The sequence below is a fragment of the Hyaena hyaena genome, unplaced genomic scaffold (genome assembly GCF_003009895.1).
Source record: "Hyaena hyaena isolate Hyena2069 unplaced genomic scaffold, ASM300989v1 scaffold_169, whole genome shotgun sequence".
NCBI lineage: Eukaryota > Metazoa > Chordata > Mammalia > Carnivora > Hyaenidae > Hyaena > Hyaena hyaena.
The window spans coordinates 1,813,666-1,827,770 of NW_024080801.1; the positions used below are offsets into that span (position 1 = coordinate 1,813,666).

The 14,105-nt window shown below is 51.8% G+C and overlaps 1 protein-coding gene across 3 annotated transcripts in view; it reads right to left on the minus strand.

The window, feature by feature from the left end:
• The window catches only part of ZFAT (zinc finger and AT-hook domain containing), a 196,780-nt gene that overhangs the window by 81,780 nt on the left and 100,895 nt on the right, over window positions 1-14,105 (minus strand). For 2 of the 3 annotated variants that reach the window (XM_039240202.1, XM_039240203.1), the window contains exons 8-10: window positions 12,503-12,590; window positions 10,222-10,371; window positions 8,327-8,500 (exon numbers count right to left, since the gene is read on the minus strand). In XM_039240202.1, the coding sequence (XP_039096133.1) occupies window positions 8,327-8,500; window positions 10,222-10,371; window positions 12,503-12,590 (412 nt within the window). Of the gene's footprint in view, window positions 1-8,326; window positions 8,501-10,221; window positions 10,372-12,502; window positions 12,591-12,808; window positions 12,926-14,105 lie in introns of all 3 variants that reach the window. The other variant, XM_039240201.1, reaches the window with a different exon arrangement.

A 14,105-nucleotide genomic window follows, 5' to 3' on the forward strand; every position in this document is an offset into this window, starting at 1 on the left:
AAAAATATACTTTAAAAAAAGGAAAAGAATACACGTACAGCACCTGTCAGCTTCCTTTGTTTCTGACTCCGCCCTCATCTGTTTAATGAGCTTCCCTGAGGACGTTCCAGCTGCTTCCTTACTTTAAATAGAGCTCTATATAAAACCGGGGAGAGGTGGAATGGCAGAAAATCTCAAACCATCGTGTGAAAATAAGACCGTGCCCTTTGTCTCCTGGCATTTGGAGTCTGTCGGCTCACAAAGGAAGACAGCAGTGGAAAATTCCTTCTGATTTAAGGCACTTTGTTTGAAATACCTGTTAAGTCATTCCTGCCAAATCTAATTTTATGTGTACCTCAAACTTGAAGGAACACTAAAATACTTAAAGAAATCTGCACAAATCAGACTATTAGTGGTAATAATATCTAGAGGCAATGAGGTGAAAATACCTGATTATGACTGTTTATCCAGTCGCACTGTGAAAGGTGATATTTTGCATAAGTAAATTTATCAGAACACTGACTTTACCTTTTTTGACGCTGATACTCTTTAAATATTAACGATTGCACCATGCCTTCCTAATGAGAGAATATCTGGGAGAAGACAAATGTGATCTTTCCTAAATGACAAAGATGGTGCAGATTAAGTACTACAAATACCCATCCCTACGTCGTGTCCAGGGTTGCTGACAATATGAGGACACTGCCCGCCAGGGGGACAGGTACACCTACCCAACACTTAGAATCAACTGACACACTTAACAGGAACCCAAGTAATCTTCCCACAATGCCACGCGGTAGGTAATGCCCTCCCCCAAATATATCCAGGTCCTAATCTCCAGAGCCTATTATCTTCCATGGCAAAAGGGATTCTGCAGATGTGACTCAGCTAAGGATCTTGAGATCGATTATCCTGTACTACCCAGGTGGGCTCAGTGAAATTGCAAGGGTCCTTACAGCAGACAGGCAGGACGGTCAGGGCCACAGAGGAGACACGATCATGAAGCAGAGGGACAGACAGGCTGGTGGGGCTGCTGGTGCCTTTGGACATGAAGGTATGGGCTCATGAGCCAAAGGACACAGACTCTAGAAGCTACAAAGCCTAGAGAAACAGATTCTCCCCTGGAGCCTCCAGAAAGAACACAGCCCCTACCGCTGACCACTTGATTTTAGATCTCTGAGCTCCACAACTGTCACCTAAAACATCTGTGTTAGTTTAAGCCACTAAGTTTGTGCTTGTTTGTTACAGTGGCCACAGGAAACAAACAGGGCTGATGAAGACAGGTTTACGGTCACACAGGAGGGAAGCAGTTCCAACCTGGGTCTGCCCTCCAAAGCTCACCACTTAACCCACTCTGCCAACTGCCTCTCCACACGGCCTGGCCCACGGGGGTGCTGCTAATGGAAGAAGAGCTGTCTAGAGCACCCGGCAGGCTCAGTCAGTTCAGCATCTGACTCTTGATGTCAGCTCAGGTCATGATCCCAGGGATGTGGGACTGAGCCCCACGTTGGGCTCTTCGCAGAGTATGGAACCTGCATAAGATTCTCTCTCTCTCCCCCACCCCCACTTCTGGCCCTTCCCCACTTGTGTGTGCATGCACTCCCTCTCTTTAAAAGAAAAAGAGGGGCGCCTAGGTGGCTTAGTCGGTTAAGCGTCCGACTTTCGCTTAGGTCACGATCTCGCGGTCCGTGGGTTCGAGCCCCGCGTCGGGCTCTGTGCTGACTGCCAGCTCAGAGCCTGGAGCCTGTTTCAGTCTGTGACTCCCTCTCTCTCTGACCCTCCCCTGCTCACGCTGTCTCTCTCTCTCTCTCTCTCCTAGAAATAAATTAAAAAACAAAAAAACATTAAAAGAAAAAAGAAAGCACTAGAACAAGGAAGCACGGCACACTCTGCAGTGGGTATTTTGCGGAGCACCGTCCCCACAGGCCCAGCGGCGGCAGTAGTCTGAGCGACGGCAACTCAGAACAGAAATAGCTACTGCGACAAAAATACAGTTTAAAGAAGTCTCTGTACTTTCAAGGCTGAACTTCAGGAAACTGCAGGCTTAAGAGACTGATGGTTCTCTGTAATTAGCACATCAGCTCGGATACAGCGTTAGGCATGGAAAGAAACGGAAGGCAGCACAGGGCCATAGGGAAGGGCAGGAAAGGGCAAGGCACCACAACTAGGAAGGAACAGACACTGTGCCGGGGACTTGCAAGGTGCAGCTGAGAACACTCCACCCTGGTGAGGTTTTAGGTAACCACACCTCACTCAGCAGTTAAATCTTGACGTTGGTCTATACTCGCTGTTCAGCATGCCATCTGGGGCACTGTATACTATGGGCTGTTATTTCCGTGGTTATAAAAACCAGAGAAAAGGAGCTGCAGGTGGCCCCCACTGGGGTGCACACATAAACAGGCACTGCTGTCAGCCCTCCCTCGGCCCATCACCTGGACACAGGCCGGTAAAGGTACGCCACAGAAACCCACCGAGTCCATGCACACCCTGTCCCTTAACCTTTGCTCCAGGGTGAGCTGGCCAAAGAGTTAAGAGGGATGTGGATGCTGTGCAGGCACCAGTCTCACTGGAGCCTAGGACATGAACTTGGATGGATTGGCCAGCTGCCTGCTCGGGTACCATTGACTTCCTGGTTCTAGAGTGTATGATTTCAGAAGTAAAGAGACCATGGATAAGCAGGGCTCCTTTATCCTACAATGATTCTGCCTTTAGAGGAAAGACAAAAGTATGTCCACACTTATGTTTCCCAGAATATTTCCACGTGTAGCCGTGGGGAGAGGAAGATGCTGCTTCCTCCACTCAGACCTAAGTTCCACACTTGACTCCCCACTTGTCTAATTACAACACATACAAGAGTGCTTGAAGCTTGGATAATTCCTCTTTATAAGTTTTACCAGAAAACTTCTTAACTCAAGTGCATGAGGGCAGGTCGGATGGGGCAGCGGGTTGGGGGGGGGGGGTGGTACCCGAAGGAATTAGCACGGAGCTTCAAAGAGCTTTCTACTTCATGAGTAGAGGATTACTGTTTGATGACATAACAGAAAAGCACTGACCCATTTCCCCTTCCCCATCTGCTACGGGAGACAGAATGCTGTAAGAGCCTCTACTCCACACATGTGTAGGCCCTCTTCAAAGTCCAAAAGAGAGGAAATGCACTACAGCATGATTTTTGCATTAAATTCTTTCATACGGTTGGCATACATGCAAAGAGTTTAATAAGCCCTTCACAGATCAAGATCTCTCTTTGTACATACTGACCGGCAAACCTTTTTAACTGAGACCTCCACCCACCCTGACCTAACCCTTCTGCGGCACAGTAGTGAGTCCCTCTGGGAAACAAGAATGAATAAACAGGGACACCTCACTTTAAGAAAGCCAATAGATGTGAAAAATTGGCTTTGCAGGCAGGTGAAAGGAGAGGGTAACTAGTCGATTCCTTTTCACTGAAAGATACCTGAGAAGATTCATTTAATGCTGAGATTCTCTACTGTATTTTAAAACATCCAATTCACAGGCATTCACAAGCACTTAACAGAACTATCTGAGAAAGGGGATGGGGGAAGCAATTGGCACTGTCTGAGTGCTTCTGTATGCCAAGCACTGCAGGCCAGGTACTTTACATTGTTTTCACTCATTTAACCAATGGACATTTATTGAGCACCTACTATATATACACCAGGCACTGGTTTAGGGCCAGGAAAACAAAACGAAGCAGATGTAGAAGGTCTGAGCAGCTAACAGTCTAGTGAGAGCCACGGCAAGTCACAAATCAGGAAATTATAAAGCACGTTAGAGACAGAGAAGGAGAGGCAGGAAGGAACACAGGAGAAAGTAGGAAGGAACTACGAAGGAAGAGTTCGAGCAGCAGAGACAAACGCATGCTCGTCACGGACACAACACAGGACGCCTGAGACAGAGAAGGCGGGAAGAGACAGCCAGGGGGCACAAAGGCTCCTGGAGTCTCTGGCAGCTGCTGGGGTTTGACCCACACACAGAAGCTGGGAAGCTGTCCACCTAAGTGGACGGGAGCACGGGGAGAAGGGAAGCGCCCCTGGGAACAGGCTGGGAGCACGGAGAGACGGGAAGCATCCCTGGGAACGGGCTGGGAGCACAGGGAGACAGGAAGTGCCCCTGGGAACGGGCTGGGAGCACAGAGAGATGGGAAGCACCCCTGGGAACGGGCTGGGAGCACGGGGAGACAGGAAGTGCCCCTGGGAACGGGCTGGGAGCACGGGGAGACGGGAAGCACCCCTGGGAATGGGCTGGGAGCATGGGGAGACAGGAAGCACCCCTGGGAACGGGCTGCGAGCAAGGGGAGACGGGAAGCGCCCCTGGGAACTGGCTGGGAGAGGGGAGACGGGAAGCGCCCTGGGAAAGGGCTGGGAGAGGGGAAATGGGAAGCGCCCCTGGGAACAGGCGCGGAAGCCTGCGGGTGAACCTCTGAGAGGGAGAAGTCAGCGTGAAGGTGGCCCCAGCGCAGGAGACAAAGAAGGAGCAGCAGATGGCAGGTGGGGCCCAGCCCCAAAAGTGGTCCTCCAGTCCATCAGGCACGGGGTATAATGATCCCCGCTTTACTGCTGAGGAAACTGAGGCTCAGAAAAGTAATCTGACCCAGGCCATGCCAAGAGGCAGTGGGAGGCAAGACCAGGCCTCTCAGCTCTACCTGCCCCACATGGCTCCTCTGCAGGACACGCTAATAAATCGTCACTGACACAACAGAGTGAAAACCAAGTCATTCTAGGCAGGTTTTCGACATCTGTTTCCAGCTCCCCCTCAGTGGCTCAGTCGTTTAAGCATCCAACTTCAGCTCAGGTCACGATCTCACGGCTCGTGGGTTCAAGTCCCACGTCGGACTCTGTGCTGACGACTCAGAGCCTGGGGCCTGCTTTGGATTCTGTGTCTCCTTCTCTCTCTCTCTGCACCCCTCTCTCTCCCTGTTCAAGCTCTGCCCCTCTCTCTCTCTCTCAAAAATAAACATTAAAAAATAAATAAATAAAGAGCTAATTCTAGGGTTGGAGGCTGACAGCCTCATCAAGACAGCCAGACACACCCCTAATCCCAGCACTTCTCCCTGAGGAATCTAAAGCATGTATAAGGTTGTCACATGGCTCACACTGGGGAGGGACACAGTGTCCTTCTCTGTGGAGGGGAAGATATTTTTCTTAACTTGACCAAACAGTTTCAAAGTTTATCCAAAAACATAATAACTAAATGAGAAAACCTAAGAGATGTCCATTAAAAAAAGCAAAAGAAAAAGAAGTAACATATGTGTGTATACGAGTTATAAAAATAGCACCTTATAAAACAATGTTCTAGACAGAGATTACTCAAACAGACAAAAATCTCTGACCATGCCCAGCATCTTGAGAAACTTGAATTTCAAAACAAAATGAAAAGAACAGATTTCTCTATAAATATGTCTAGTTAACTGATAACTGTTAAAAAAAAAAAAAAAAGATCCCTATCACAACCACACATCAAAATAAATTTCAAGAATATGAAGTTTAATCAATGTAATAAACCCCAAAAATAAAACTTGAAGAAAATACAAAAGAATTTTCCCTAATACATGGAGGGTTTCTTTCCACACAGAGAAATCACGAAGAAAAAAATAAATAAATAATGGATAAATTTATGTATGCAAAGTTACTTCACTTCTGTACATAAAAAGTTGTGGCAAACAGAATGTCAATGCAAATGGTAAGCTGGAGGGAAATGTTTGCACCATATGAAAAACCACTGATATACAAAGAGCTTTTAGAAATCATCAAGATGTGAGTGCCACCAAAAGAGCGAAGCTTTTTTCAAAGCTTTCTTAAGATTGCAAAGAAAAAGAAGTGTTTACAGTTTGACCACAGTCACAGAGCACACCGTCCATCCAGCTGGGACACCTGTCCTGTGATCTAGCACTCCACGTGTCAAACTGGCCTTCGAGACAACATGAGACTAGCAGCCCTCAGGAAGGAGGGACCTGGCGGACTTAGAGTGGGTGAAGCTACACTGCCCCACATAGCTCCAGATCTTCACCCTCCACCTGCCTCTGGACTCAGCACGGAAGCAGAGAGAGACCCATGAGTGTGACAATCTCAGGTCCTTATTCTGCTGCACCAAACTCAGGCCCACGTGGGGCAGAAGCTGGTGCACGGAGGCAGCAGACCCCCATTCTGGTGGCGTTCTCACCGCACCTGGCACACGATGCCCTTCATCCCAGGCTGGTGGGTGTTTGAAAACAAGACATGACTTCACGGATACCTCAAACTCCCAAAAATGTCAGAAAAAAAAATGAAGACAAACGATCCCAATATTCTATTTTTTTTCAAAATATTTCATAATGTCTACATGGTCTTTCCTTTCGGGAAGGCTATGTTACTGCTTTGACTAGCACCACCTCTGCCTGTCCAAATTCCCTTTCCTGCTGAAGAGTTCGGGGAAGTGAGTGACGTGACAGATATGACCAGCTGAGCGTGTCACTGCCATGCCTGCCGTGACACTGCTGCCCACTCCGGCTCTCCCCTCCACATCCGACAGCGGTCGGTCCAGAGCCCCTGATTAGACACACCCCACCTCCCCAAAGCTTTTCAGGCTAGAACCCAGACCTCAGAACCCTGCATGAGGCCACAGTGCCACTCCCTGGCTCCAAGAGCGCCTCCAGACCCTGTCACCACAGCCCTGGGGACACCCCAGACCTCCCAGCACTGAGAACAGCTGCTCCACGTTAGTGACACTGTATTATTAGGCATTTCAGTGAGTTGGGTGCTTCCCTGTGAAAAAGTTACAGAGGCAAAGAATTCATGAATAATTATATGACTTCATGCTTTCACTACTCAGGATAAGACTGCTTTACTGCCACTACATTTTTAATTATTTTGCCTACGGATTTTCTTACAGCACACTGCTTAAGACTGAATAGTTATGGCTCTGGCCTCCGTCCAGCCTCAGGCAAACCCCGGATCTTGAACTATAACAAAGCCTTGCTAAGCATGAGGCCTTTGCACATCCCCCAAGCACACCCAGATGTACACGTACAAGCAAGGGTTCCCTGGAACATCCTAAAATGAAGGGGTCACCTAATGGCTGTATCTCCCTCTAAGTTCTAAAAATACTTGTTGAAATCACTCTGATTTTTATAGTGAACTGCAGTTTTTGTACATAACAGTGCTTAAATATCAATATACTTACAACTACGCTTCATTACTCTCATTACATGGAACATTCACAAGACCCTCCGACAACTGGGGTTTTAAAGGAAAATAAAAAAGGCTAAAGGCCTTTGTGGTTTAGCCGTCTTGCTTTCCTCTCTTCTGCCAGCGCGGCCACTGCCCACCACGTCCCCTGCCCAGGGCGACTCACGTGCTCCCCCCAGGGCTGCGAGCCCCTCCCAGCACTGCTCCCACCTTCAGCACGCCTGCGTGCTTCCCTCCTACCCGCTGGGCGACCAACACCCCGCAGCCAGAGACTGTTCCTTACTGACCCCACACCCCGAGCAAGCTGGAACAGAGTAAGACCTCGATCCATGGCTCTTAATGAAGGAATGAAATTAGAAAACCACCAAGGTGTACTTTTCAAGGTCAAATTGACCCAAGTATTGTTTGCATTTTAACCTGAGCTTCCACTTTGGACTTAATAATAAGCCCCTGCAGTAGCTTAGATGAGAAGCATCCACCTGAGTGTGGATCAAGTGCGTCAGGTGTGATCAGGTCAAGTGTGATAGTGGCTCAAGGTCCTCAGGCTCAGGTGGGGACGGAGGCTGAAGAGGATTCAAACTTTGAGACCAAGGCCCCTGAGGGTGCTTATTCCCTGAAGCAGTGTCCACTTCACATCTCCCTCCCCCATGCACACACACGAGTGCACGTGCATCCATGCACACGTGCACACACACACACATACACACACACACTCTCTCAGGGTTCAGCAAGCACTGGTGGAGGTCAGGCAAGGCTCCGGTACTGGGCACAGGGGACATGAGGAAGCAAGTGAGTTCTGTCTGTGCTCTCTCAGAACTGAAATTCTATAAGATACAGCTCTCCTTGCCTGTGCAGTTTCTGCTGGACTTGGAATATCAGCCTCAAACCACACTTTTTTTTTTTTTCTTGAGAGAAAGAGAGCGAGCAAGCACATGTGCACACACAACCAGGGAGGAGGCAGAGAGTGGAGACAGAGAGAATCCCAAGCAGGCTCCACGGTGTCAGTGCAGAGCTAGACACAGGGCTCGATCCCATGAACCCTAAGATTATGACCTGAGCCAAAACAGAGTCAGACGCTTAGCGCACTGGGCCACCCAGGCGCCCCGCAAGCCACACTTCCAAGAGGGAAACAAACTCACTACGGTGCGGAACCATGTACTCACCGTCAGCAGTGTGCAGGAGCTTGTGACTTTTCAACGTCCCTTTGGATTTGAATTTCTTGCCGCACATGTCACACAGGTGGGTCTTCTCAGTGCTGTGACGGTTCATGTGAGCCTTGAGGTTACTCTTGCTGCGAGTTGCATACTCGCACAAAGAACATTTGAAGGGTTTCACACCTAGCAGAGGAGGAGGAAAAACATACAAAGTCACACACACACCCCTAATTACATACATGTGTACATACGTGTGTGCTTCCCAAGGCCCCGTGTGCACATCCACTTTGAACACAGCGGTGCACCTGCCCAGCCCGGATCGCGCCACACACCTGCCTTGCCTGCTCCTCCATGCTGCCCCTTCGGCCCGCCACGCCCTTGCTCCCAGCTCGGCGCGGCCTCCCCTGGTCTGGCCGAGCCATGGTCCCGGAACCCACCGCCGGCCGTACCGCTGCGGCGCATCATAAGTCATCCACACCTGCTGCTCCCTGCGGTCTGCAAACCCCAGGGTCCTGCATGGACCCCGGGGCAGTTTGTGCAGCACACGTTCACTAAATCCCAACGGCACAGAGTGAAGCTGACCAAAAGTCAGGGGAACAAGGGCCTGTGTGCAGAGCTCGGGCTCGGGCACCCGGGATCAGACGTGAAAGCGTGTCTTCACACAGCGAGCCAAGCCTGGCACAGCTGCCGTCGGGCTAATGGCCTGGGCCACGGGGCACCCAGGCCACTGTCCCCTCACTCAGCAAACACCTGTTGGGACCTGCAGGGAGGCAAGTGCGGAGGGTGCTCTGGAGCGGAGAGGCCCCGGCCCCCACGGCCACTGGTGGGGGGGAAACGGAAAGCAAAAAAGGCCGCGACACATGGCGTCACGTGGGTGGGGACGGGGAGGACCCGCCTCGCTGCGCACCCAGCCCTTATCTGTGAGACCTGAGACTTGGCAGTGGAGGGAAGCGAGGCTTGAGGGAGGCTGCGAGGTGTGCCCAGGGCACAGGGCTGGGGCGCACCCGTGATGGTAAATAACGGTACCTCCCAAGCTCGGCTTTGACCTCAGCTCCTCCTCCCTGGTCCAGGTCCTGCTGCATAGCTGACTGACCCGTCCACCTGCCCCTCCCTGACAGTGCTTCCCCCGAGGCCTGAGAGCAGGTGCTCCCGTCCACGCTGTAGAAACTCTTCATCCTCCGTCCTCCCCAGGACGCCCACAGCGTCCCAGTTCCTAACTCACAGGCGGGACCCCTGCAAACGTCCGGAAGGGCTCCCCCGGCCCCCGCTCTGAGCCTCACCCCCAGGAAAGCATCGTCCCTACAGTAGGAAGCAAAGTTGGTGGCGCACCGTCTCCACTGCTCTCCCGACCTCCAACTGCCCAAAATCCCAGAGTGTGCTCCCCATATTCCCCCTCACAGGCAAGCACCCCAAAAGCACAGCGTATGTTCCTCCTTCCGCTACTTCATCTCCACGCAACTCTCCTGCCTTCTGGATTCTTCCTCCATGACAGACGATGCTGTGCCGTCCTCTTCGCCTCTGCTCCTCTATACACCACCATTACTTCCTCAGCACCTATCAAGCCTGTGCACCATGGCGGCCACCGCAGTCCCGCGTGACAAAGACGGTGCTGTCCCTGTTCTCCTGAGGCTCGCCGCCAGGTGCAGGGGTCAAGGGGATTTATCTCACTACAGTCCCCACGGAAGCTACGAAGAACTGCACACCTCTGCTCACTGTACTTGCAAGCAAACAGGCAGTGACTGAAATCACAGAGCTCAGCTGCCTGCTGCACACCTTTCTCGGCAAGCGGGAGAAAGTCGAGCTGCAGGGCACATGACGATAGGGCCTCCCCCTGAAGCCCTCCCACGTGAAGCACGGAAGCACGGAATCGGAAAGGTGCTCCATCCCGAAAGACGAGTACTCACCTTCATGAGCCCAAATATGACGCTGAAGGTCAGAGCCGTTCTTCATGAAATAGAAATCACAATACGGGCACTTCATGGCTCTCTTCCCAATCAGCCCTTTCAGCTGAACCCTCCTCCCCAGAACCTCGGAGATAGTGCTCATGGAGACCTCTGGAAGAAAAGCAGGGTGGCCATCAGAAGCCAGAGCAGATGGGCTCAAGGGAGATGGGCGTGAACCCAGTGACAGCTCCTGAACCCCCTGGCCAATCCTGGCAGCACTAAGGTGACAAATTCGGATGTGCCCCGTGGAGTCACGTGATAGAATTTCGGCCTAAAAGTTAAACCAGAATCTACAAGTCTCAGATCTAAATATTCATGAGCAAAAAATGTGAGGGATGGGGAAACAATGCCATGAGGCACCATCACACAAATGTAGGACGTGAAATCATCTACAGGGAAAGTGACCCAGTCCCTCCATCAAATCGAGGTCATGGACACAAAGGTGAGCTGGGGTGTCTCAGAATACAAGACACTCAAGTGATATGACAACTAAAAGCAAAATGCCCGAGTCCTGATACAAACAGTCTTCCGTGGACATGGGAAACTTTAAATGAACTCACAATATGTGGTAATAAAGAATTACCATTAATTCCGTTTGTTTTATTTTACCTTTTTTTAAAATGTCAGGTTTTTATTTAAATTCTAGTTACTTTACAAGGTAAAATTGGTTTCAGGTGTAGAATTTAGTGACTCATCACTCACCACTTAACCCCCAGGGCTCCTAACCACAAGTCTGTTTATTTTAACGGTGACCCAGTGGCTCTGTTCAGATCGTACCCTGACTTGCTAGAGATGCATCCTAAAGTTCTGTTACAGGGAAATGACACACGAGTGGGACGTACTGGAAGATATTCTGGGACAAAAAGTCTGGAGGGTTGGTACAGGAAACTGGGCTGACCAAGTGCACGTGGGTGCAGAGGCCAGGCTGTTACGGGTCCTGGGGCCCCTCTTGTCGCCCGGTTTTATACATGTCTGAAGTTGTAACCAGAGAGGAAGAACAGCTCACGTATGTTCATGGGCAAAGGTCGGGCTTAGGCGGTTTAAGTGAGCGTCCTCGGCTCACACGGACACAGGCTGACACGGGGGAGGGCAGAACGAGGCCTCAGGGTTCTGCCTGCTCCCCGACACAGCGTGAGTGTTCGTGAACTCCGTTTTTTCTCTACTCTTCTCCATTATCACCTGCAGTCAGTGAGTCGGGGCCCAAATACAAGAGCTGACGCAAAACAAAGAGAAAAGGGGCACAGACGAGGGGCAAGCACACCGGCTTACCCGCCCTCATGCCTACCACACACCACACACATCCGTGCTCTCGGGCCTGCCCGTGAGACACCGGGGACCTGGGGGCGGGCCTTAACAGTGGCAGCCCTTCCCCAAGGCTCTCAAGGGGTGGCTGGGAAGTGCCAACAACCTGAACGCAAGGTGCCAGCGTCCCCAGCCGGGGAGCCCCCAAATCCTCCCCAAGGACGGGACTCCAAGGAAGAACACAGGGAACAAACAGGAATTAACGGAGGAAATGTGTCCTGGTAGCAAGAACAGAAGGGTGACAGGCGTGGGTGGCCAGGTGGCTCATGGTTCACACCTCTAAGCGGCCAAGGAAACCAGTGTGGGGAGAGCCAAGGTGACAGCCACTCCGACTCACCCAGACTCCTCAGCCTGGGAGCGCATACGCCTCATGAGCCACCATGTTGGGGGACAAGCTTTTCCTTTCCAAAGGGGCCAGGCACCGGCTTTGGGGAGCGGAGTCTAGTCAGATGTGTGTTGTGAGTGACCCATCTGACGTCATTCAAAGTGAACACGGAAAGGGGGAGGGAGATGACAGTGTGGGGAGAGGGTCTGAAGGCCACATGAAAGGATGAAATGAAGTAAATTATTATAAATTCCCAACCTTAAATAAAGGTAATCATTTTCCCTGAAATCACTCATACCCTCGTCCCTCTTTATTTCCATTTAGTGCAGCTGATATGCAATGCTGTGTTTTAAAATAAACATAAGCATTTCAGGGGCGGATGGGTGGCTCCGTCAGTTAGGCACCCAACGTGGGCTCAGGTCACGACCACACGGTTCGTGAGTTCGAGGCCCGCGTTTGGCTCAGAGTGGCTTCGGATCTTGAGTCCCCCTTACCCTCTACCCCTCCCCAGCTCATGCTCTCTCAAAAATAAATTTTAAGAACATAATAAATGAATGAATGAATGAAACATAAGCATTTTACAGTTAATTTTCCCTCTAGAACGCACAATCTTACCAGGATGGTTGGTCTTGATGTGCGACTTTATCAATCGATCTTCCGAAAAAGACTTCTCACACACAGGGCAGGAATAACTCCTTTTGTCCTTAACAGAAAGAGAGCACTGTCAGTTCAGTGTCCTGCCTGAACCCGGGCTCCGGGGAAAACCCACCACCACCATCACCACCACCGCCACCGCCACCACCGCCGCCACCATGGCCAGCCCACAGTGCGTCTTTGCGAACGTGTGACACGCCACCTGCACCCGGCCCACAGCCCGGGAAGGGTACAGGCTCCAGGTCAGAAGGGAGGGACAGGGCTTACAGACGACGGTCCGGTGAGGGCGGCCGGGCCAGCAGAGAGTGGGGCTCGGCCTTCAGGTCTAGCGCGCAGACCGGCGCTGCTCCACGACCCAAAGCGCATTATGTCCTCCAGTGCTTTCTGCGTGGTGCGGGGTGGGGGGGGGTCACAGTTACTCTACAGGACTCACAGCCGCTCTCAACGGACAGGCATCACTGTGCCCATGTTACAGATTAGGAAACCGAGGCCCAGGGGGATGAGCCCCAAGTGTGAGAGGAAGAGTGGGTGTCTGGACCTGAATGGACAGATGCCCACCTGGGCTGCTCCTGCCACTCCACAGGCCCGTGTCCCACGGAGCTTCGTGCCGCACCACTCCTCACTCGTGGACCCAGCTCCCATGGAGGGAGAAACGCATGTGAACGATCAAGCTCCAGCTTTGGCTCATCTGCCTTTTCTCTCGGCTCATTACAGGGCTCATTCACGCGCCAATTTTCCCCAGACGGTGGGTGTTATGGGCTGAACCGTGTCCCCTGCGGCAGTCACACAGTGAAGCCCTACCCCCAGCACTTCAGGAGCCCTCTCTGGAAAGCGGGTCACCGCAGCTGTTCGCTGTCCCTAGCTAAGAAGCAGTTGCTAGCCGGGCCCAGATCCAGCAGGTCTGCTGTTTGGAAGCTGACACACACACGAGGAGTCCAGGCGGCGAGTCCACAAGCCAAGAGGCGACAGAGATTGCAGGCGAAACACAGAAGCTCAGAGGGAGGCAGAGAACAGACTCTCGCTCACGGCCCTCGGGAGGAAGTGACCCCACCGACGCCCTGATCTTGGAACCCCAGCCTCCAGAACTCTGCAGCAAGAGACATGGGTTGTTTACGCCCGTCAGTGGGACGGGGACTTGAGGAGCCAGCAGGGCGTGAGCTGAGGGAGGGAGAGGGCGTCCGCTGCAGGGGCCCCAGACGGGTGGGAGAGGCCACGGACAACAGAAGGGTACATGTACGGGTTCCCCTCATGCTCCCACCCTCGGCGCCCCCGTCAGGGAAGACAACCAAGTGAGGCTGCACCAGTGCACGAGTCAAGCAGGGAAACACCCGCACAAACCCACAACAAGCCTCGGAAGTGTGACCTGTATAAACGTGCATCACAAGCCCATGAGAAATGCAGGAGCCTCAAGTGCAAGGAAAGTTCCAGAAGATGTTCACAGTCTGTGCTCATTTGGATCTATGAGAGAACGAATCCCCACCACTGGTTGAGCGCCTGCTAGGAGCTCAGCCTGGCACCAAGTGCTCTCATATCTTAGTAAATGAATACAAGCCTCAGAGCCACC